The sequence below is a fragment of the Narcine bancroftii genome, chromosome 2, assembly GCF_036971445.1.
Source record: "Narcine bancroftii isolate sNarBan1 chromosome 2, sNarBan1.hap1, whole genome shotgun sequence".
NCBI classification, from domain to species: domain Eukaryota; kingdom Metazoa; phylum Chordata; class Chondrichthyes; order Torpediniformes; family Narcinidae; genus Narcine; species Narcine bancroftii.
In genome coordinates, this window is record NC_091470.1 from 192,741,312 (window position 1) to 192,765,734 (window position 24,423).

The window sequence follows — 24,423 nt, forward strand, 5'->3', positions numbered from 1 at the left end:
ACGGGTTTCCTCCCAACATTTAAAATGTACGGGGTTGTTGATTAATTGGGTGGCACGGCCCCATTCGCCAGAATGGCCTGTTACCTCACTGTATTCCCCTGGTGAACCTCCTTTGATCCCTCTCCACTTCCTCACATCCTTTCTTCAACAAGGGCTGTTCATAATAAAGTGGTCTCACCAGCTCCTTATAAAGCCGCCTCCGACCAACTTTAAATATTCCCTCCCCTCTTACTTGTACCCACTAGTTGGAGGTTCGCCCATCATGGGAGGACCTGACGATTCACCCTGTCCCTCTACAGAAACCCCTCTGATGCTCCACTTACAACGAAGCCAGTCGACCCAATCATTCCCTCAAACTACACTGTAAGCCCTCCAGTCCAGGCACTATTGTAGAATGTTTCAGCACAGTACAGGCCCTTCGGCCCTCGATGTTGTGCCGACCTATATATTCCTAAAAAAACCTAAACCCTTCTTCCTACCACTGAACCCTTTGTTTTCCTTCCATCCATGTGCCCGTCTAAGACTCTCTTAAATGTTCCAGCCTCACCACCATCCCCGGTGAGGCATTCCAGACCCCCGCAACTCTCTGTGTAATAAAATGTACCCCCGACTTCTCCCCTAAACGTCCCTCCCTTCACTTTGCCAACATCCTCTGGTGTTGGCTACTCCCGCCCTGGGAAAGTTATTTTTTTTTAATTTAAATTTAGACTTACAGTAACAGTCCTCTTACTCCACGATTACAGATTCAGAGTTTTGATTTATTGTCAGAGTACGTACGTGATATCCCATACAACCCTGAGATTCTTTTCCTGTGGGTGACGCAGAATTGCCACTAACTGGTAGTGCAAAGAATAAACAGTAAACAGATAATGAATGTAAACAAACTGACTGTTCAACAGAGAGAACAAATCAATAGACAAAGTGCACGTGCGAGTCCTTAAATGATCCCGATTGAGTTTGTCGTTGAGGAGTCTGATGGTGGAGGGGGAGCCGCTGTTCCTGAACCTGGGGGTGTGAGTCTTGTGGCCCCGAGACCTCTTTCCCAATGGCAGCAGTGAGAACAGAGCGGGTGCTGGGTGGTGTGGGATCCTTGATGATCACTGCTACTGCTCTCCGACGGCAGTGTTCCCCTGTAGATGTTCTGGATGGAGGGGAAGGTTTTGCCTGTGGCGTCTTGGGCCTTTTGTGTCCCCCCACACCAGACGGTGATGCAGCCGGTCAGCGCACTTTCCACGGCACCTCCATAGAAATTTGCTGGGATTTCTGATGTCTGTACCAAACCTCCGCAAACCCCTGAGGAGTCGATGTGCCGATGAACTTTCTCCACGATGCCACTGGTATGTTGTGGGTAGTTTTGGGTTCCTCGTTTAAGAGAGGATGAGCTGATGTTGGAGAGAATTCGGAGGAGGTTCACGACGATGATTCCGGGTACGAAAGTTTAAACTTGGACAGTAACAGGCCATTCTGGCCCACGAGTCTGTGACACCCAATTAACCCACAACCCCGGTTCGTTTTTGAAGGGTGGGACCCCCTGGGGAAACCCACGCAGACATTGACAGCGCGGCATTCGAGCACCGGTCCCAGTCACTGGCCCCACAATAGCGTTACGCCCACCGCTACCCTCACCTTGCTGCCCATAATCTTGTAGACCTCTCACCCTTCTTCATTCCAAAGAGCTCTGAGGTTTTGTGCCCAGAACATTGCCAGCTGCCTCTGTGATGAGCGCCCACACGATATTAATCGCACCACCGCTGGCGCTCTCTGCCAACAGCGCCCTCGATCATATACTCCGACAGCACAGCCTCCTGAGTAGCACTCGGGGATCGACCCCTGCCTTGAGTCGACTGAAGGTGAGCAGCAGTGCCTGTAGGGAACATTGTCTGGCGATTTCACCGATAACAGATCCTGACAGAATGTGAGAACTGTGTTTATTTGCCAAAGGATTCAGAGATTTTAGCAACAATCACCAGAATATGATTTACATTCAGACACTGCACATAGAACGTCACATGGGTGGGTACTCCCAAGAAGGGAGAATGGAAGACGTTGGGGGGAGGGGGGGCAGGGGATTGGGGGGACGATGTGGGAACAGGGAGAGTGGGGAAGGGAGGTGAGAAAAGAGAGTGTGGCAGAGGGGAGGGGGTGGGGGAGGAAGAGTGGCATATGGGAGGCGGTAGGGAGGCGAGGAGGATGGACCATGGAGGAGGGGAATGGGGAGGAAGAGGGAGGGGAAAAGGACGGAGGGAGAGTGAGGGAGGAGGGAGTGGAGGAGGGGAGGGGAGGAGGAGGGAGAGGGGAGGAGGGGAGGAGGAGGGGGAGTGGAGGAGGGGAGGAGAAGGGAGAGAAGAGGAGGAGAGAATGGGGGAGAGTGGGAGAAGGAGGGAGAGTGGAGGAGGGGAGAAGGATGGAAAGGAGAATGGGGTGGGGACAATGAGGGAGAGTGGGAGAAGGAGGGGAGGGGAGGAAGGAAGGGAGAGGGGAGGGGGGAGAATGGGGGAGGGGAGGAGAGGAGGTGAGCAATGTGAGGCTCATCCACAAACCCCTTGCATGAAAACAACCCTCACCTCCTTCCCATCCTAGACCTCACCCACTCCACCCATGGGTGGGCTCGGTGCCGGAATCGGAGAGGGAACCAGTGGCAGATATTGGGGGCACGCGCCCGTCAAGCTGCCCCGGTAGCTCCTGGTTTGAAACCAGACCTGACACCACGTCCTGCAGGATGTCAATGTGCCTGCAGCCGAGACGGAATCCAATGCACCTGGCACATACGGGCAGCGGTAGCTATGCTGAATCGCACATCAGTTTATCAGCCAGGAGCCCCACTCACCGTCTACCCATAACACCCCAATCTATCCCACCACCCCTCACCCTGACCCATCCACCTGACTGCAATCCCCTTCCTGTCCACCCCATTGGGATCATGGCTCTAACAGCAAAGGCCTTGCCTCGGACAGGCCTCAGACCTTGCTGGGGGCTACACTCTGCACAGCGGGAGGGGAGATGGGTGGGGGCAGGTCATCACTGCTGGCTCGATCCTCCTGTCCCCTCATCGGACACCTTCATCTTCTTCTTGGCTCTGATCTCGTTCATTGCCTCTTCAATGGACCGCGTGTCCCTCTTGTTGGCCGTGGGTACTGAGGAGGGAATGGAGGAGAAGTGGAGGTTGGTCCAGGCCTTTGGGTAAGGGGTGTCATGGTTGAAGTAGCGGTTAGTGTAACGCTGCTATTGCGTCAGCAATCAGGACTGGGGTTCAAATCCCTGTGCTGCCTGTGAGGAGTTTGACTGTTCTCCCCATGCCTGCGTGTTTTCCCCGGGGACGGGCTCCGGATTTCTCCCACAATTCAAAAACGTTCGGGGGGGGGGGGTGTAAGTTAATGGGGTGTAATTGGGCAGCACAGACCCGTGGGCCAAATTGGCTGGTTACTGTATGTCTACATTTTTAAATATATATTTTTATTGATTTTAACCTATCCAAGATATAAAAAGGAAAATAGAAAAAAACCCATATATTCCTAAGTGAAGAAACAACCCCCCCCCTCCCATGAGGGTAACTGACCACCCACTACTAACAATAACGATTGGGTTGTTAAAAAAAGCCAAAGATAATTAATCTATGAATTTTGAAAGTTAAGGTCCATTAAAGCAGTAGAACACCAAATGTTTTCTAGAGTCAGACCTACCATCACATTGACCCCCATGGAGCAGGAGTGGTAGCGATAGGATCTTCCCATCTCAGCAAAATACCCGTCTAGCAATGGAGGGGGGAAGCACAAGCCACGAGATGGGATTGTGAGAAAGTCAGTGTTACAGGAAGTGCTGGAATTCCAGCCAAAGCGAGTTATGTCCACCCACACAAACGGGCACATTTTCATAAAAGTCCTGTATGTAGCGGTCCCCGCTCCCCCAAGGACAGCCCGAGGTTCCCACTCCCCCAGAGACAGCCCGAGGTCTCCACTCCCTGGGAGACAGCCCGAGCCCCCACTCCCCGGGAGTCAGCCCGAGGTCCCCGCTCCCCTAGAGACAGCCCAAGGTCCCCACTCACCCAGAGACAGCCTGAAGTCCTCATTCCCCGGAGACAGCCTGAGGTCCCCACTCCCCCAGAGACAGCCCGAGGTCCCCGCTCCCCCAGAGACAGCCCAAGGTCCCTGCTCCCCCAGAGACAGCCCGAGGTCCCTGCTCCCAGCAACAGCCCGAGGTCCACACTCCCACAGAGACACCCCGAGGTCCCCGCTCCCCGTAACCATACAGTCTGGAAACAGGCCACCTCGGCCCCTCTGGTCCGTACCTATTTAAGTGATCTCCTCGAGTCCCTCCTAACCGCTGTCCATAGCCCTCCAATCCCCTCACGTCCATGAACTGATCCAACTTTTCGTTAAATGACAAAACTGACCCTGCTGCAACCACCTCTTCCGGAAGGTCATTCCACTCGGCCACCACACTCTGAGTGAAGAAGCTTCCTCTCATGTTACTTCTAAAATTTTCCCCCCTCATCCTTAACTTATGACCCCTTGTTCCAATCTCTCCTCCCCTCAAGGGGAAGAGCCTATTCACATCTACTCTATCTATCCCCCTCATAATTTTAAACACCTCTAACAAATCCCCCCCTCAACCTCTACACTCCAATGAATAAAGACCCAGTCTATTCAATCTTTCTCCGTATTTTAGATACTGCAATCCAGCAACATTTTAGTAAATCTTCTCTGCACCCTCTCTACCTTATTGATATCCTTCCTATAATTTGGGAGACCAGAACTGCCCACAATACTCCAAATTTGGCCTCACCAAGGCCTTGAATAGTCTCAACATCACCCCCCACAGCTCCCATATTCTATGCTTTGATTTATAAAGGCCGGCATACCAAAAGCTTTCTTCCCCACCCTATCTACATGAGATTCTACTTTCAAAGAACGATGAACCGTTATTCTAAGATTTCTCTGTTCCTCTGCATTCCTCAAAGCTCTCCCCTTCACTGCATATATTCTGTTTTGATTATTCTTCCCAAAATGAAGCACCTCACACTTATCTACATTAAACTCCATCTGCCACCTTTCAGCCTACTCTTCTAAACAGTCCAAATCCTTCTGCAGTCCCCGAAAATCATCCTCACTATCCACAACTCCCCCTAATTCATGCTGACCTTCGAGGCCCATAGGGCTCATTTTATTCTCCATAAGACATAGGAGCGGAAACAGGCCATTCAGCTCATCGAGCCTATCCTGCCATTCAAAAATGAGCTGATCCATTTCCCCACTCAACCCGGCCTTCTCCCCACTTTGATGCCCTGGCTAATCAAGAACCTATCAACCTCTGCCTTAAATCCAGCCAATGACCCGGCCTCCACAACCGCCTATGGCAACAAATTCCACAGATTCACCACCCTTTGGCTGAAGAAATTCCCTCCACATCTCTGTTTAAGCAGACGCCCTTCAATCCTGAAGTTGTGCCCTCTTGTCCTGGACTCTCCCACCGTGGAGAAACAACCTTTCTGCATTCAACATTCAAAATATTTCAATGAGCTCCCCCCTCATTCTCCTCAATTCCAAAAAATAAAGGCCAAGATCTGTGAAACACTCTTCATATGATAACCCTTTCATTCCTGGAATCATCCTAGTGAACCCCCCCCCCCCCCGCCTCTCCAACGTCAGCACATCAGGTAGTGTCTGTCCTCTGCAGCTGACCTCCTGTACTCAGTCACAGAGGGAATTCTCCTAATTTGTTTGTGAAATCACAAGTTCCGTAACCTCCATGCAAGAGAGGGGAATTGTGGGGGGAAAAAAATCATTCATTTCAAGAAACATTTATTTGAAAGCAACTCTACAAGAATTCGTGATTTTTGAGGTCTGATGACTTGGCGCCTCACCTACTCCACAATTACCTTTGAGCAACAGTTTAAAGATCATGAGTTTCAACACAAAAGATTTCTAAGAGCGAGCTTTAAATTTTAATCATCTCTTTAGAATTGTGCTAGAACTGTTATGGTTTGTGATCCAATATGTACTCACACACACATATAAAAAAATATATATATGTTTGCACAAAGTGGGGTTAAGTTTAGAATTAAATAAGATTTTATATTATTAATAGTTATTAATATAAATTATTGTTTTGAAGATACCATTGTCTTGGTGAATTTTTATTGCTGCTGGTCTAGGTTGTAACAGAGCCACACAGCTATGCTCAGGCTAAGATGGGCCGGCATGTCAGATGCTGTGCAGCAAGGCTGTAAAGCAGTTTGGGAAGTGAAGCTGGTGCAGTGTGGACCCCCCCCCCCCCCCCCTCACCTACCGCAGCCGTACGTCTTGTTCGCCTGAAGGGTGTGCGCTCCCTCTTTTGCCGCCACGGTGCCAATCAGATGGCTGTACTTCTGTTTGTAGTCAGTGCTGGGACTGGGGTCCTGTCTGGGACCGTGCTTCGCTGCCTCCTCAGCCTCCTGCTGGGCCAGCTCCTGGGAATTGGAGAGAAGAGAGAGAGCAGGGTCAATGAGGGGGAGGGGATCAGTGAGGGAGAGGGGACGGGAGAGGGGCAGGGGGTCAGTGAGGGGGAGGGGATGAGAGAGGGGCAGGGGGATCAGTGAGGGGGAGGGGATGGGAGAGGGATCAGTGAGGGTCAGGGGGTCAGTGAGGGGGAGAGGGCGGGAGAGGGGCAGGGGGTCAGTGAGGGGGAGGGGATGGGAGAGGGATCAGTGAGGGTCAGGGGGTCAGTGAGGGGGAGGGCGGGAGGGGCAGGGGGTCAGTGAGGGGGAGGGGATGGGAGAGGGGCAGGGGATCAGTGAGGGGTAGGGGATGGGAGAGGGGGTTAGCGATGGGCAGGGGTCAAGGAAGAGTTGGGGGGGCGCACAAGGAGTTACCTGCATCTGTGGACACTTCTGGGACAGTGGGCAGTGGGGGTGGGGGGGTAGGGGGGGAAATAAAGATGGGGTGGTGGTATCCCCGGCTCCCAGGCCACACTACCTTGCTGCGCCTCTTCTCCTCAGCTTTCTGAGGGTCCCACTCCTCGCCGCTCCGGTACGCCTCCAGCTCCTCATCTGATGGGGCAAACTCCTAGTGCGGGTGAGTAAGGGATGTAATACCGGGAGGTGGGGGGTAAACGGGAACGAGGGGGAGAGGCAGAGAAAGTCAAGTTTATTGTCATCTGATTGGACAAGTACAACCCGACTGGTCCTCGGTGCAAAACACGCAGACACACAACCAGACATAGCACACGTACAGACAAACAATACATATACAGGTATCCATACAGAACAGGGAACACTACAGGACAGTACAGGCCCTTCGGCCCTCGATGTTGTGCCAAACCATATATCCCCGGGTGAGAGAGAGGGGGTGAGAGAGAGAGAGAGAGAGAGAGAGAGAGAGAGAGAGAGAGAGAGAGAGAGAGAGAGAGAGGGGAGAGAGAGGGGAAGAGAGAGGGAGAGAGAGACGCTCATGGTTTGTCAACCACAGTCATGTCTTTGTACCCATGCCAACCTCTGCCCATCTACACCAGTCCCGTTCACTTACATTATGATGGTATCCTTCTGGATCTCGCTGTTTCGTGCCTGTTTAAAACAGTGGTTCCCAAACTTTTTCAGAATGCCGTCCCCTTGGCTCCCAGGCCACGTCCCTAGCACCCACCCCCCCTCCTACCCTCCACACACACACACACACACACACACACACACACACACACACACGCACACACACACAACGAACACACACCTCTTTCTTGGTATTAGGTCTACTGCAAATTTAAAACAACAACTAATCTAACACTATAAACAAAAGTATGTATTACACAAATAAAACTTATCATGACCAGTCACCATCCCAGCCAGTCAATATCTCTGGCCATCACCGACCCTGCCAGTCACCGTCCCTGCCAGTCATCGTCCTTGGCAGTTATCATCCCAACCAGTCACCGTCCCCACCAGTCACCATCCCCACCAGTCACCGTCCCCACCAGTCACCGTCCCCGCCAGTCACCGTCCCCGCCAGTCACCGACCCGCCAGTCACCGTCCCCGCCAGTCACCGTCCCCGCCAGTCATCATCCCCGACAGTCACCATCCCTGCCAGTCATCATCCCGGCCAGTCACCATCCCTGCCAGTCATCATCCCGGCCAGTCACCGTCCCCACCAGTCACTGTCCCTGCCAGTCACCATCCCAGCCAATCAATATCTCTGGCCATCTCCATACCGCGCAGTCACCGAACCCACCAGTCACTGTCCCTGCCAGTCACCATCTCCGGCTGTCACCGTCTCCAACAGTCACCGCTCCAGACAGTCATCGTCCTCGCCAGTCACTGTCCCGAGCGGTCCTGTCCCGGGCATTCACCTCTACCCTCTCCTCACCTGATGGATAGCGCATGATGAGTGTTGCCGGCCGAGTTTGCTGGAAACGTACGGACCGCCCCCTTTTTCCTCACCGCTCCCTTGGATCTTTCCACCGCCCCCTGGGGGGACAGCCCCGCCCACTTTGGGAACGCATGGTCTAAAACATACTGATTGTATCTTATCCCCACTACCTCCTATGGCAGTGAGGGTGGTGGGGGGGGGGGGGGGGTGGATTTGATAGAGGTATACAAAATTATGAGGGGAATAGACAGAGTAAATGTAGGTGTAGATTAGATAGATGAGGGTGGGCTCAGGAGGAAAATGGAAACGCTTCGGGGGAATGTCTTTACAGAGGGCGCTGGAACGAGCTGGTGACTGAGGAGGTGAATGCGGGCTCATGTTTAACATTCAACAAAGATTTGGGCAGGTACCTGGATGGGAGGGGTGTGTGGGGGCTATGGACTGGGTGCAGGACAGTGAGACTAGGCAAAATAATAGACTAAAAGGGCCGAATGGCCTGTTTCTGTGCTTTCTAATGCATTTTGGAAGGTTGACCTTGAAGGCAGAGTAAATGGTTAATGGGGCAATCCTTAACAGTGTGGGATAAAAGAGGGGACCTTTGGGTCCGAATCCACAGATCCCCCAAGGCTTCCGTATAGATTGAAAGGTTTAATGGGATCGTTAGTCAGGATATTGAGTTCAAGAATCCATATTGCGGCTCTACACCACTCCTGTGATACCCCATGCAGAGAACAGATAGACCCCAACTTACAATATTTCAAAGTTATGATAACCAGAATCCATACTTTTGATTTCCCGGCTGCCCACGGGTTCTAACTCCCGACGCTGCAGCGCCCGCACATCTAATCTCCAGATGCCCCAGCCACTCATCCACACTAACTCCCAGCCACCCGCGCATACAAACTCCCGAAACCATGAGCCCCATCTGACCTTGGGATCTCGGGCAGAAGGTGGGCCCTCAGGCTCCCAGGCAGGGGCAGGGGCCTTGGGCTCCCAGCAGGGGTGGGCACCTTGACCATTTTGAAGAACCCTGCTCTAGGAAAGGTAGAGTGCAGTATTGTTTCGATTTACAATAATTTCGACTTATGTTGCGAGTCCCGGAACCAAACCCCAACGTAAATTGGGGTCTGCCTGTCTAATGCTCAGTCTGGTCACCTCATTACAGGAGGGATGTGGAAGCTGTGGAGGGGGGCAGAGGAGATTCACCAGGACATTGCCTAGGTTGGGAAACAAGTCTCATGAAGCCAGGTTAGCAGGGACAGGACATTTCTCTTTGGAGTGAAGAAGGATGAGAGGGAACTTAATCGAGGTTGACAAGATTATGAGAGGCGTAGACAGAGTGGACACACAGCCCATTTCCCAGGGCAGGATCAGCAAACACCAGAGGACGTCTGTACAAAGTGAAGGGAGGGGTTTAGGTGAGACGTCAGTGGGGGCCTGGAGTGCCTCACTGGGGATGGTGGTGGAGGCTGGAACATTGGGGACATTTAATAGCCTCTTGGACTGGCATGGATGAACGAAAAATAGAGGGGTATCAGTGTGAGGTAGGGAAGGTGTAGATGGGTTACCATAGGTTGGACAACTGTGGACCGAAGGGCCTGTTCTGTGCTGGAATGTTCTCTATGAGACCGTCAATCCCCTGAGCACTCTCTGCACCCACCCTCAATGGCCAGCACACTTCCCACCTCACCAATCCCCCACCCCTTTCCTGTGTCTCTTTGCCCTCCCCCAGCCATCTGACCTGTCCTTCACCTTCTCCCTCCTCCGCCCCCCCACCAATTCCCCTTCTCCCTTCCTCCAATCAAAGTGCACCTTTCTCAGTCAATCACCTCTCGGCTCCTTTCCTCCCATCTGTCGCCTGCTGGCCAGTGCTCCCGCCAGAACCCCTCCCTGAGTTCTTCCAGCCCGGTAAGTGGCTGCCTGACCCCTGCCCCCTCTCCAGCATCCTCCGCACCCTCACCAGCACCCACCACCCTCATCCCCTCCAGCACTCACCCCTCTCACCAGCACCCACCCCACCTTCTCCAGCACCCACCCCACCCTCTCCAGCACCCACCCCTCTCGTCAGCACCCACCCCACCCTCTCTAGCACCCACCCCTCTCACCAGCACCCACCCCACCTTCTCCAGCACCCACCCCACCCAATCACCTTCTTGAAGATCATCACATATCTACTGTTGTCGTCATCTCCGAATGAGAAGGAGGTGAGCCCCGCCACCTCAACCACGTCGTGCCTGGGCACAGGGAGAAGAGGGACAACGTCAGTCAGCCGCCGACCACGTGGGGGGAGGGGGTTGATGGGAGGGGGGGCCAGGCAGAGTGGGTGGTGGAACATGGCTGGGAGGAAAGGGGGAGAGGGGACTGAAACATGAAGGGGAAATAGGGGTATTGAAGAAAGGGAGGGGAGGGTGTACGAGGGAGGGAGAGGGAGAAGTAGGGAGGGGTGAATGGGAGGGAAGGAGGGAGTGAGAGAGGGATGGGAAGGAGAGAGGGGAGAGGGAGTGAGAGAGTGGGTGAGAGGAAAGGGAGGGGAGAGAGTGAAGGGGAGGGATGGAGGGAGAGAGGGAGGGGAGAGGGGGTGACAGGGAAGGAAAGAATTTGAAAGGGAGAGAGAAGAAAAGGGAGGGAGGGAGAAGAAAGAGAGAGGGAGAGGGAAAGAAGGAGGGGAGGAAGAGAGATGGAGGGTTACCAGCTGCAGCCATGCAAACTCCAGGCACTGGGAATGAAGCCTTTTTGGAGGCCAAGGGCCTGTGGATGGGCACCACAAGGCAGTCACACTGCAGCCTGGCTCAGGAGGGCACACAGGGAAGGAGCAAGAGGCCGCTTCAAAAGGCTTGCCTCCCCACACTCTCCACTGACCAATACTCTCCATGACGGAGACAGTTTGAGGGGTGAGTGCAGCCATAGTCAGGATACATGAAGGGGAGAGGGAGCGCTGGGGCGGTGGTGGTGGGGGGGGGGGTTAGAGGGAAATGTGAGATCACGACTCAACTTTTTTAATCGTGTGTTTCCAGCAGCCCTAAGTACCTCACAGCATCATGATCAAACAAGTTCTGACACAAGATTAGGGACATTAAAAGGGTTCAATAGGGCGGGCAGTCAACACCATTTTCACAGGGCGACTGCAGCGAATACCAGAGGACGTCTGTAAAAGGTGAGGTGGGGGGAGAAGGTTTAGGGGCAACAACAGGGGTAAGTTATTCACACAGAGAGTCATGGAGGCTGTTACAATAGGGACATTCAATAGACAGGTACATGGATGTGAGAGAAAGGGTCATGGGTGTGAGGTGGGGAAGGTTTAGAACATAGACAGTCAGTGTAGCGGTTGGCGCAATGCCCTTATAGCGCCAGCAACCGAGGTTCAAATCCTGCGCTGTCTGTAATGAGTTTGTATGTTCTCCCTGAGTCTGCGTGGGCTTCCTCCGAGGGCTCCGGTTTCCTCCCAACGTTTGAAACGTACTGGGGATTGGAGGTCAATTGGGTGCAACTGGGTGGCACGGGCTCGTGGCCCGAAAGGGCCTGTTACCCTGCTGAATGTCTAAATTAAATTAGCATTACCATAATGTTGTGCTGACCTATGTATTCCAAGAAAAAAATCAGACCCTCCCTGCCCATAGAACACCGCAGCACAGAAAACAGGCCATTCATCCCATCTAGTCTGTGCTGACCACCAGTCCCATTCTGTGACCCTCCAGGCCTCTCCCAACCATGTATCCATCCAATTTATTTTTAAAATCCACGACTGAGCGTGAATTTACTACGTCAGATGGCAGCTCGTTCCACACTCCCATCACTCTCTCAGTGAAGAACATTCCCCCTGAACCTTTTCCCTTTCAGCTTAAAACTATAACCTCTCAGATTTATTTAAGTGGAAAAACTCCGCAACCCTCTATTTTTCTTCCATCCATGGGCCTGTCTAAGAGTCTCTTAAGTGCCCCTAATGTTCCAGCCTCCACCACCAAACCCCTGGTGAGGCATTCCAGGCCCCCCACAACTTTGCAATAAAAACTTGCCCCTGACGTCTCCCCCAAGCCTCTCCCTTCACTTTGTACAGACGTCCTCTTGTTGTTTCCTGATCCCACCCTGGGAAATAGGCACTGACCATCTACCCTGTTTATGCCTCTCAGAATCTTGTCGACCTCTATTAAGTCTCCTCTCATTGTTATTCTCTCCAAAGAGAAAAGTCCCAGCTCTGCCAACCTTCTAATAGGTCAGCAGAACCTCATGGGTGGAAGGGACCTGCACTGTGCTGGAATGTTGTGTGTTCTGAAAGCTTTGTCAGAGAGAGAACTAATGGAGAAGCAAGGATGGAGTGGGGTCGAGAAGAAATGGCAGAGGTTGACGACAGCATTGCCGGCAGGTGGGGCAGTTACACAGAGGTGTGGAGGAACACCCTAGTAAAATGGCCACTCTTACAGGATGCTTCTCTCGAGCTTGTTCATGGGATCAAACTTCTTCTTCTTCTGTGTACTGCTCTGGATAAAGTCCGAGATCAGTTTCTCCATCTGTGGAAACAAATCGAACACAGATCTTTACAGCTTCCCTCTGTACCCAGTCCCAGTTTTTTTGGAGAGGGCCAAGAACTTTGAGTTCCTGGGGGGGGGGTCATCATCTCCGAAGATCCATCCTGGGGCCGCCATGTCAGTGATAAGGATCGTCAGTGTCTCTACCTTCTGAGCAGTTTGTGGAGATTTGGTATGTCATGAAGACTCTCGAAAATTTCTACAGGATCACTTTCTGGCCGGTTGCATCTCTGCCTGGTACGGAGGTGCCAATGCACAGGACAAGAGGGTCGTTAATTCAGCCTGCGACATCATAGGCACCAGGCTTCACTCCATCGAGGACATCAAAATGAGGCGGTATCTTAAAGAGGCAGCCTCGATCCTCAAAGACCCACCACCACCCAAGCCATGCCCTCTTCACACTGATACCATCAGGGAAAAGATATAGGAGCCTGACGAAGAGCACAAGGACAGCTTCTTCCCCACCACCATCAGATTCCTGAATGATCAATGAACCACAGACACTGCCTTACCATTTTCTTCATTTGCAGTAATTAATTTATTTTTAAATGTCATTTTATAGCAATATCTGCACCGTAATGCCCTGTAACGCTGCTGCCAAAACAACGAATTTCGTGACACATGTTCCTGTCATTAAATTCTGATTCAGATTCTCCCTTGTATTATGGGACAGGGTTTGGGAATTTCATGAAGAGCAGCAATAAAACATATTAGGAAGACTTAATAGTATTAAGATGGAAAAGTACAGATCCAGGAATGTGATACGGGATAGTGCGGAGGGAGCTTCACTCTGTGTCTGACCCCGGGAGTGTGTGATGGGACAGTGCGGAGGGAGCTTCACTCTGTGTCTGACCCCGGGAGCGTGTGATGGAACGGTGCGGAGGGAGTTTCACTCTGTGCTGACCCCGGGAGTGTGTGATGGGACGGTGCGGAGGGAGCTTCACTCTTTGTCTGACCCCGGGAATGTGTGATGGGACGGTGTGGAGGGAGCTTCACCCTGTGTCTGACCCCGGGAGCATGTGATGGGTTGGTGTGGAGGGAACTTCACTCTGTGTAAACATCCCAACCTGGGAGTGTGTGATGGAACAAAAGAAGACCTTTTCTTGAGTGTATACACTGAATCACATGCATGCTTACTTACACACACACTCACTCACATGCAAACATACACACACATTCACATGCATGCACACAAATACTGTTTGTGATTCCCCCCCACCCAGACACACCCAAACCCCTGTAAATCTCACCCGCTTTCTGAAATCAGCCTTCTGTTTCTTGTCTTCTTCTTGCATCTTCTTTAATCTGGCTGCTTGCTCTGGCAACAAAACATTACATGGTCACTTTCAGTCACTGGAGGGCAGCCTGAAAGTCGCTATGACCCAGGGGGGTCGATGGAGATGTGTGGTCCCACAATCTGCACCACAGCCACAGGAAAGATGGACCTTCACAGAAAGTCACCTCTCACCCTGCACCAGCATGGTGTCTGGTACACCCACTGGCTCTCCACAAGAATCAGCGAACTATTTCAGATATCGGCGACACTGTTCGGGTAGAGGGGGACACAGTAATTGTCGAGGGGGCATGGTTAGTATCGAGGAGACACGGTCAGGGTACAGGGGACATGGTCGGTGTAAGGGACACAGTTGGTGTAGGGGACACGGTCGGTGTAGGGGACACAGTCGGTGTAGGGGACACGGTCGGTGTAGAGGGAGTATGGTTTGTGTAGAGGGGGTACGGTTAGTCCCCCCTACACTAACAGAATTGAGAGGGTGGGCCAGGGACACGTTCTCCAGAGGCAGAGGTGGAAGATCAGATGTCATGGGTGTTAGAGAGCCCTTAACTGTGCTGCAATGTTCTATGGATCTAAGGAGCGGGTGGTCTCAGTCGGACAGTGCATGGACATATATGTCAGCAAGAGAATGGGGCAAACACCTAATGGCCAATGGACCATTGCTGGTTAATTGGCCTGGTGGCTAGCACGACCAGCCCGGGCTGAACGGCTTGTTTATACGCCGTGCGCTGCAATGCCCCTTCAGGCCACAGGGAGGCAACAATAATGTGAAATCGACGCTTCATCCGACCAATCAATCAACGTTCTCCTCCCCTGCCGCCGCGGTTGACATTCGGCTGCCGCAATCGTCATACAGGACAATGGGATTGGCAGCTCGATCACCCAATCAGCGCTGGGTGACCTGACTCTCGTCCCTCCCACCCAGACCAATTAGAGTCAGCGCGGGGGGGAGCGGGGCTTCAAGCCGAGCGGGCGGCTTTGTCCCGGCGGCGGTGGGTCGGCTGCGGGGAGGAAGCGGCCCGGAGTGGCGGCCCGGTACCTCGCGCCTTGCGCCGGGTCTCCTGGTCGCCAACGGTCGGCGGCTTCTCCATCGAGCTCAGGATCGAACCCAGAAGATCCGCCATCATGGAGCCGCGGCCACAACGGAAGTCGCGTCTCTTAAAGGCGAGGGCGCCTTAAAGGCGACGTCGCCCGCCGTGGACGTGTTGGTCGACGTAAATTCGAAGGCGCCCTGCAAGAGCTTGGGAGAGAGAACAAAGCTGGTGGGCTAGGACGTTGGGTGGCAGTGAAGGGTCTGGGGTGGAACAGCCTTGCGCTCAACACCAGCAAAATCAAGGGGTCTTCAGGAGGGAGCGGGGGCGGGGGGGTGGGGGAATACGATCCAGTCCTCGTCCAGGGCCAAGATCTTCGCCTTCCTGGGGGTCAGCGACTGCAAGGATCTGTCCTGGAGCCTCCACGTTGATGCCGTCCCGAAGAAGGCTGCTGCCGACTGCACTTTGTGAGGTGCCTGAGTAGGATCAGGATTTATTGTCATAAAAGTCACTGTTTCTGCGGCAGTGTCGCCTGGAAAATCCTGCAAAATGGTGCGGGAGCAACAGCCTGAGTCTCAACGTGGACCAGACACTCGTGGATTCCAGGAACGACCACCCTCGGTGACACGTCAGCACCTCTGTGGTGGGGAGAGCGGAGAGCACCACGTTCCTTGGAGTTGACTGAACCAGTGACCTATCTGGGACACTCAACATCTCACTTATCAGGAAGGAGCAGTAGCACAAATGAATCACAATTTATTGACAAGTCAGGAAATTCGGTGTTTATCGGCAGGATCATCAGGCAAACATTCATATTCTAACAATCTTACGACATTACTATAGAAATAACAGTGCATGGAAAGTGAGGCCATGTCTGTGGTTCATGGATAATTCAGGAACCTGATGGCAGCGGGGAAGCCGTCCTTGTGCTCGTCTTCAGGCTCCTGGACCTTTCTCCCGATGGTAGCAGAGTGAAGAAGTCATGGTCTGGGTAGAGGGGGGTCTTTGAGGGTAGAGGCTACTTTCTTAAGATGCTCCCTCATGTAGACCTTCTCCATGGAGTGAAGTCTGGTGCAGGCCGAGTTAACAACCCTCTGGGTTTATTCTTGTCCTGAGTATTGGCACCTCCGTACCAGGCAGTGATGCAACCAGCCATGGGTTGCCTGTAGTTTACTAGTCTTTGGTGACATACCCAATCTCCTCACAAAGTCTAGCCACTGGTGAACCTTCTTTGTGATTACATCAACATGGAGGCTCCAGGTCTGATCCTCGGAGATGCTGACCCCCAGGAATTTGAATTTCTGGACCCTCCCCACCACTGAGATTTTAGGTTCCTTTTATTGTCACATAATAATATATAATGTGCATTAAAACTTAAATGTGCTCACCCTCTCCCCCTCTGGTCCCCTGGTTAGGGTGAGGGTTATTATGTGACATTGAAAGGAACCTGCAAACTCGACAGCGGTGAAAATACAGGGTTGTCGCTGATTTCAAATACCCTCGTATTGACGGCCAGCGGGCGAAGGTGGAATATGTCCATTTTGGCTCACAATATGGGCCTCCTCAGGATATGAAGCAGGTCAAGTGACTGAGGGGGGGCCACTTTGGAACCAGTGACCAGAAGACCAGTGGGCGTGGCACGGTCAGCACAGTGCAGGTTCGAACCCACCGCTGCCTGCAGGGGATGCCTTCGGGGGGTCCAGTTACCTCCAAAATGCACAGGTGTTGGCTCTTGGGCCGAAAGGGTCTGTTACTGTGCTGTATGTCTAAATGTAAATTTAAGCTGTGGGAAGTCGACGTGGCAGCCCTTAACTGGGGCACGGCTAACCCTGAGGGCATTAGGGCAGGAACTTATGCAGGTTGATTGGGAGGAGGGACAGTTTGAGGTAAAGTTGCCTCTGGAAGGAAGGGCGAGGCTGACAGGGGTAGGGAGATGAGCTGACTGGGCAGGAAGAAGGGGGATGTACGCCAGCTGGGATCATGGTTGAAGAGGAACATCAGGAAGGCAAATGGATGATGTCAAGTTCCTTCTCATCCAGTTTATTCTCATCTGATTGTACAAGTTTACAACCCGACAAAACAGTGTTCTCTGGTCCTCGGTGCCTAACACGCAGTCACACAACCAGACATAATACACACAGACAAACACTACAGCCATGCCTCGACATGCCCAATCAAGTAACATCTGATCGCAGATGCGTCCAAGGTCACCATAAGGGATTAATAAAAATTTATGCCATGAATTTATGTTGTACAGAAAGTCGAGGGGCCCAGGGGAGAGTCTGTGGATGGAACATCGGGATTTCTGGGGTTCAGGTGTCTGAGTGACTGCGGTTGGATGTCAGGACCTCCAGTGGGTGGGCAGCCGGGGCGAAGATCTGTGGTCAGGCAGCAAGGAGTTAGGAGAGAGTCTGTGGACAGTACGTTGGGATATCGAGGATCCGTGGTCGGGGCGCCGGGATCTCGAGATGGGTGGGTAGTCGGGGTGACAGGAGCTCTAGTGAATGGGCAGCTGGGGTGAGGATCCGCGGTCAGGAGCAGCTGAAAGATGACATGTGCCCTCTTCAAACAACAATCCTGGTCGATCACGTCAATGGGGGGAGGGAGACCCCAGTGATCCTCTCTGCTACTATAATAGTCCTGTGGATTGACCTCCGATCCATTTCTCTGCAGCAACACTGATGCAGACTGGCCAGGACACTCTCGATAGAGCTCCTATAGGTTGACGTGACGGTGGCTGGTAGTCTCGTCCATGTCAGCCTTCTTAGGAAGTGCAGACGCTGTTGCACCTTCCTGACAAGTGAGGAGATGTTGTGGACAGTGAGGAAGGTTTTCAAAGCTTGCAGAAGGATCTGGACCAACTAGGAGAATGGGTCAGTAAATGACAGATGGAGTTTAATGCAGACAAGTGTGTGATACATGTTGGGAAGGGCAAACCAAGGTAGGACATGGTAATTGAGGAGTGTGGAGGAGCAGAGTGATCTGGGGATACAGATACATTGTTCCCTGAAAATGGTGTCGCAGATGGACAGGGTTGTAAAGAAAAGTTTTGGTATCTTATAAATCAAAGTATTGAGTATAGGGGTTGGGATATTATGTTGAAGTTGTTTAAGACATTGGTGAGGCCAAATTTGGAGAATTGTGTGTAGTTCTGATCACCAAACTACAGGAAGGATATCAATAAGATTGAAAGAGTGCAGAAAAGATTTACTTGGATGTTGCCAGATCTTCAGGAGTAGAGTTACAGGGAAAGATTAAACAGGTTAGGACTTTATTCCATGGAGCGATGAAGAATGAGGGGAGATTTGATAGAGGTTTACAAGATTATGAGAGGTAGAGATAGATTGGATGTGAGGAGACTTTTTCCACTTAGATGGGGGAGATAAATACAAGGGGGTCATAGTTTTAAGCTGAAGGGGGAAAAGTTTAGGGGGAAGATTAGGGGAAAGTTCTTCACTTAGAGGGTGGTGGGAGTGTGGAACGAGCTGCCATCTGATGTGAATGTGGGCTCAATCGTGTGTTTTAAGAATAAATTGGATAGATACATGGATGGGAGAGGCCTGCAGGGTCGTGGAGTGGGAGCCGGTCAATGGGACCAGCGGAATAATGGTCAGCACAGGTGGAATTACATATAGAAAGGGAGGGGGAGAGTATCTACGGGAGGGACCCAGAGGTGATAGGAGAGGTGAAAGGAGAGAACCGTGGGAGGTGGAGAAAAAAGTTAGGCAGAAGGGAAAAAAATTAAAAGAGTGACAGAAATAGTGGAACCAGACAGGGGTGGGGGTTTTGCTTATCATTGGAACACTTGATTTTCATGTTGGTGGTCTAAGGCAGTGGTTCTCAACCTTTTTCTTTCCACTCACATCCCACTTTAAGTAATCCCCATGCCACCGGTGCTCTGTGATTAGTAAGGGATTGCTTAAGGTGGGATGTGAATGGAAAGAAAAAGTTTGAAAGCCCCTGTTTTAACTGTCCCCCATTAAGTTGTTATGTGCATGGTTTCAGATCTCCAAAGGAAATGGGCCAATATCAATTTTTCTCAAGCAAAATATTTCAGTCACAATTAGGTCTAGAGCAGTGATTCTCAACCTTCCCTTCCCACCTTAAGCAACCCCTTACCAATGGCCTAGGGATTACTTAAAAGTGGGATGTGAGTAGAAAGAAAATGGTTGAGGACCACTGGTCTAAAGCTGTCCAGGAGCCTTATCTTCTATAGGATCTCTACCAAGAGCATCCTGGCCAGGCTGCATCACGGCGAGGGGACGGTTGCTGCAGAGAAGTGGATCGGAGGTCAATCCACAGGAACAGAATAGTGATGCAGCCTGGCCAGCCCCTCCACCCCCCTCCCCCCATCAACGTGATCTACCGGGACCGTTGCCTGAAGAGGACGCGCAGAATCATCAAGGACCCCTTTCCAGCCCCGCACACAGCATCGTTCAGCTGCTCCCGTTGGGGAAAAGATCCAGGAGGATCAGAGCCAGCACCACAAGGCCAAGGAACATGGGCCGTGAGAACGCTGAACGACCAAAGGAACTGCTCACATTGACCTTCCGATACGGTTATCCATCTGAAACAATATTGATTTATTTGTGCAGATGAATAATTGTCCAGGATATGTACATTTTGTCTGTACATGTGCTACGTCTGCTTGTGTGTCTGCACCGAGGACCAGAGGACGCTGTTTCGTTGGGTTGTACTTTACAATCAAATTACAATAAACTTGATTTGATGAGAAATAGGATGTGTTGTTCCTTAAGTTCAATGTTTAGTGCTATCAGGGAGTAGATGAAGCCAAGGTTGGTGGGGGGGGGGGGGGGTGGAGAGAGTTGAAACTGTCGGTGAAAGGTAATTCAAGCGTAGACCCAATGATGAAGCACAGATGTTGGACAGAGCAGGTCACCCAGTCTATGTTTGCAGAGGAGGCAACACCAAATGCAGATCTCTACCCCGCCCGGACGGTGCATCCCAGGACCTGGATGGTGGTGGAGAGATTGGTTACGGTGGCAAGTGTCTTGGGGGAGGGGGTTGGAAAAGGAAATGTTGGAAAGCCTTATTTGGACAGGGATGGGAAAGGAATGGGATCAAGCAGAGGTTGGATGCAGAGGTTGTGGACTGCGTTAGCAGATGAAATATTCCAGAGACAGGAATGGGTGTCGAGGTTTTAGATGGGAAAGAGAAGGGGACAAATGGAGACGGAGGGGTTAACATTGCCAATTAGGGAAATACCCACTGAGGCAGTGTGGGCAGAGATCAAAAATAGGAAAGTCAGGGACAGCTCGTTTCTTGCTGATGATGTAAAAGGTGCATCCAGCTCCTGACAAACTGAGTTAGGATGAAATGGATCTTGAGAGGTAGTCGTCCCTAAAGGTCAGGAGACAGGTAACAAGAGAGGGAAGGGGAAGAGGCAGAAAGAGCAGATACCCCTCTGGCCGTTCCCCTCAACAGGTAGAATGTTTTAGAGGCTGCTGGTGGAGGGGACCTACCTGAGAACAAGTTGAGGTGGTCACATCTCCAGCATAGAGGGTGACCCCTTGTCTCGGAGAGGAAGGAGGGTGGGGAGGAGAGCAATGGTTGATTGGGGACTCGTGCACAGGACAAGTGGATGGGAGGTTCCTTGAACAAGATCTAGGCTCCCAGGTGCCAGGGTCTGGGATGTCTCTGATCAAGTTCAGAGCATTCTGGAGGGAGAAGGTGAGCAGCCAGATGTTGTGGTCCACGAGGGGACCAATGACATACAGTAGGTCGGAGTAGGGATGAGGTCCTGAAGAGGGAATATGGAGTTAGAAAAGTAGTTAAAAAGCAAGACGTCAAGTGTGGTAATCGCAGGATCGCTGCCTGTGCCACGCACTGGAGGGGATAGGAACAGGAAGTTGTGGCAGATGAATGCATGAAGAGTTGGTGCAGGGGTTCCAATTTCTGGATCATTGGGATCTCTTCTGGGGAAGGTCTGACCTGTACAAAAAGGACGGGCTGCATCTGAACTGGAGGGGACCAATATCCTGGCGGGCAGGTTTGCTCGACCTGTTGGGGGGGGGGGGTGGTTTAAACTGGTTTGACAGGGGGTGGGAATCAGAATGTGAGGGCAGAGATTAGGGTAGAAAGACAGAAGCATGATGCGAGGTGTTCTGAGTTGGAGAGGATGGACGGGCAGGGGACAGAACCTAGAGGGAGCCAGTTAGAGGGGTTGGAAGGTGTCTATTTCAACATTGGGAGTATTAGGAATAAAGGATGAACTTAGAGCTTGAATCAGTACGTGGAACTACAATGTTGTGGCTGTTACTGAAACCTGGCTGGAGGAAGGACAGGATTGGCTGATGCAGCGACCAAGGTTTAGGTGTTTTAAAACGAATAGAGTGGGAGGTAGAAAAGGGCGTGGAGTAGCATTACTGGTCAGGGACAGTATCACGGCCATAGAAAAGGAGGGGCTGCAGAGGGAGGATCCACTGAGTCAGTGTGAGTGGAAAATCATACAGGAAGGGAGCTCTCACTGGGCTGGGAGCCCTCTTCAGGCCCCCAAATAGCCCTCAGGACCCCACGTAGCAGATAACCAGGCAGATTTTGGAATCGTGCACAAAATACAGGATTGTAGTTATGGGTGATTTCAACTTCCCTAATATTGACTGGCACCTATTGACTGCTGGATTTGTCAGGAGTGTCCAAGAAGGATTCGTGACCCAGTCTGCGGACCGGCCGGCGAGAGGAGAGGCCAAACTGGATCTGGTTCTGAGGAATGAACCTGGTCAGGTGATGGAGCTCTTGGTGGGAGTGATCACAACTCCCTGAGCTTCAACACAGCAATGGAAAAGGATAAAAAGACAAACTAGGAAAGTGCTTAATTGGGGAAGGCAAATTATGAAGGGATGAAGCAGGAACTAGCGGGAATAAATTGGAATGTGATGTTTTTTTGTTTTTTTTAAATTTTTTATTTTTCACACCATAAATCACATTAGCCATGATATACACTATTTCTTTTTCACACATATACAGTGACTTTTTCTTCCCCCCCCCTTTCCTCCCAAAGCACCCCCCCACGCCCCCCTCTCATCCATTTTAGGTATACAATCTAGGTTGCATTAAGCCAGTCAGACAATGTTGTCCTTCAACAAAATTACACCAGAAATTCTACTGAGTCCATTCTTTTCTTTCCTTCTCCTTCCATCAACTTAGGTAATGTTTGTCCCCGGTAGGTTTTCGCTATTGTATTTAATGTAAGACTCCTATACTTGTTCGAATATTTCAATATTATTTCTTAACCTATATGTTATTTTTTCTAATGGAATACATTTATTCATTTAAATTTAGTAGTTTCTTCCTTTTAATTTGGTTATGTATTCCATTAATATTTAAAGACATATAGTTCAGCGTAGCCCTTTTATATTTTGTTTATCTTCTCTTTCCGTTTTTCCATCATTACCTTTCCTCCTTTTCCATTTCTGTTTTCTTATTTTCAACTCTTTATAAGACAACATTCCTACAACATCCAACATTTTCCTTATTCTCCTATTTCTATCTTATTTATCCCCAATCTCCCCTTCACCTCTTGAGTTGTCCTTTATCCCTTGTCGGACAACCACATCTCCCCTCTCCATTTGGATTTGCGAATCCACTCGCAAGCGTCAACTGATTTTGCAGTGACCGCTATTTCCCCCCACCCCGCCTCCCCCAGAAAAGATTTCACTTTTCATATGTCACAAAGGTCACTCTTTTAATTCCCTCCTTATTCTCTCTATTCCATTACCTTCCCTTATTAATTCTTGTCTATACTATCTATATTTTCCTCTAAGTACAGATACATTCATGTATGCTCATTGTCTCTATTCACTCTTATACCTCTTTACCCGCATACATATCAATCGTGATCATTTTTACTCTCATTACCCGTCTTCCTCCCTCAGTCTATTTTTGTCTTTACCCACATACATATCAATGTGATCATTTTAACTCTCATTACCCGTCTTCCTCCCTCAGTCTATTTTTGTAATTGTTCTGCAAATTTTCGTGCTTCTTCTGGATCCGAGAATAGTCTGTTTTGTTGTCCTGGAATAAATATTTTCAATACCGCTGGATGCTTTAGTATAAATTTATACCCTTTCTTCCATAAAATCGCCTTTGCTGTATTGAACTCTTTTCTCTTCTTTAGGAGTTCAAAACTTATATCTGGATAAATGAAGATTTTTTGCCCTTTGTACTCCAGTGGTTTGTTGCCCTCTCTTACTTTTTCCATTGTCTTCTCCAGTACCTTTTCTCTTGTAGTATATCTTAGGAATTTTACTACAATAGATCTTGGTTTTTGTTGTGGTTGTGGTTTAGAGGCCAATACTCTATGTGCCCTTTCTATTTCCATTTCTTGCTGTAGTTCTGGACATCCTAGGGTCTTAGGGATCCACTCTTTTATAAACTCCCTCATATTCTTGCCTTCTTCATCTTCCTTAAGGCCCACTATCTTTATGTTATTTCTTCTGTTATGGTTTTCCATTGTATCTATTTTTTGAGCTAGTAGTTCTTGTGTTTCTTTAGTTTTTTTATTAGATTTCTCCAATTTCTTTTTTAAGTCTTCTACCTCCATTTCTGCTGCTACTGCCCGCTCTTCCATCTTGTCCATTTTCTTTCCCATTTCTGTTAAGGTCATCTCCATTTTATTTATTTTCTCTTCTGTGTTGTTTATTCTTTTTCTTAAATCCTTAAATTCCTGTGTTTGCCATTCTTTAAATGACTCCATGTATCCTTTAATAAGAGCAAGTATATCCTTTATCTTGCCTTTCTTTTCTTCTTCTATTTCACTGTACTCTTCCTCTTCCTCTTCTTCTTCCTCTGGGTTGACCATCTGTTGTTTCTTTGGTGCCCTTTCCTCCTCTTCTTTCTTGTTTCTATTGTCTTCTGTGGCCTCTTCTTGCTGCAGGTGTTCTGCAGCTGTCGTTGCCGGCTGTGGAGATCGACTCCCCAGCTGGTCCCCCCTCCCGTCGGTGTGTTTTTTTTCATTCGCATCGCGCATGTGCGAAGTATCGCGCATGCGCGGTTGCGCACTTTTACTCGGCTCTGTGAGCCATTTTTGTAGTCCATTATTTACCGACCTGAGGGAGCGGGTTTCTCTCTCCGCAGCGGGCCTCTTCGGACAGGTAAGGCCTTCACCTTTTTCCTCCTTTGTCTTCTCTTCCTCTCTTCTTACCGTTGCTTTCGATTTTTCTTTTTTTGTCGCCATCTTCTTTCCACCTTTATACTCACTTTTCTGTAACTTTTATTTCTG

The 24,423-nt window shown here is 50.6% G+C and overlaps 1 protein-coding gene across 1 annotated transcript; it reads right to left on the reverse strand.

Annotated features, from left to right (window-relative positions):
• Positions 1–1,911: 1,911 nt before the first annotated feature.
• On the reverse strand, positions 1,912–15,322 carry spag7 (sperm associated antigen 7). The gene is made up of 7 exons (XM_069919778.1): positions 15,188–15,322; positions 14,105–14,172; positions 12,748–12,836; positions 10,481–10,565; positions 6,951–7,040; positions 6,286–6,445; positions 1,912–3,134 (listed from the first exon to the last, which is right to left on the reverse strand). The coding sequence occupies exons 1-7, from the start codon at positions 15,273–15,275 to the stop codon at positions 3,019–3,021; spliced, it is 696 nt and encodes a 231-aa protein (XP_069775879.1). The 5' UTR covers positions 15,276–15,322; the 3' UTR covers positions 1,912–3,018.
• Positions 15,323–24,423: the final 9,101 nt, after the last annotated feature.

What these genes read in the sequence shown, in the direction of transcription:
- spag7 (XM_069919778.1), bottom strand. Translation starts at nt 15,275, where the DNA reads ATGATGGCGGATCTTCTGGGTTCGATCCTGAGCTCGATGGAGAAGCCG. An exon ending in GACCCGGCGCAAGGCGCGAG is followed by an intron (nt 14,173 to 15,187) that starts GTACCGGGCCGC and finishes TTTTGTTGCCAG; the next exon opens with AGCAAGCAGCCAGATTAAAG. An exon ending in AGGCTGATTTCAGAAAGCGG is followed by an intron (nt 12,837 to 14,104) that starts GTGAGATTTACA and finishes TTGTTTCCACAG; the next exon opens with ATGGAGAAACTGATCTCGGA.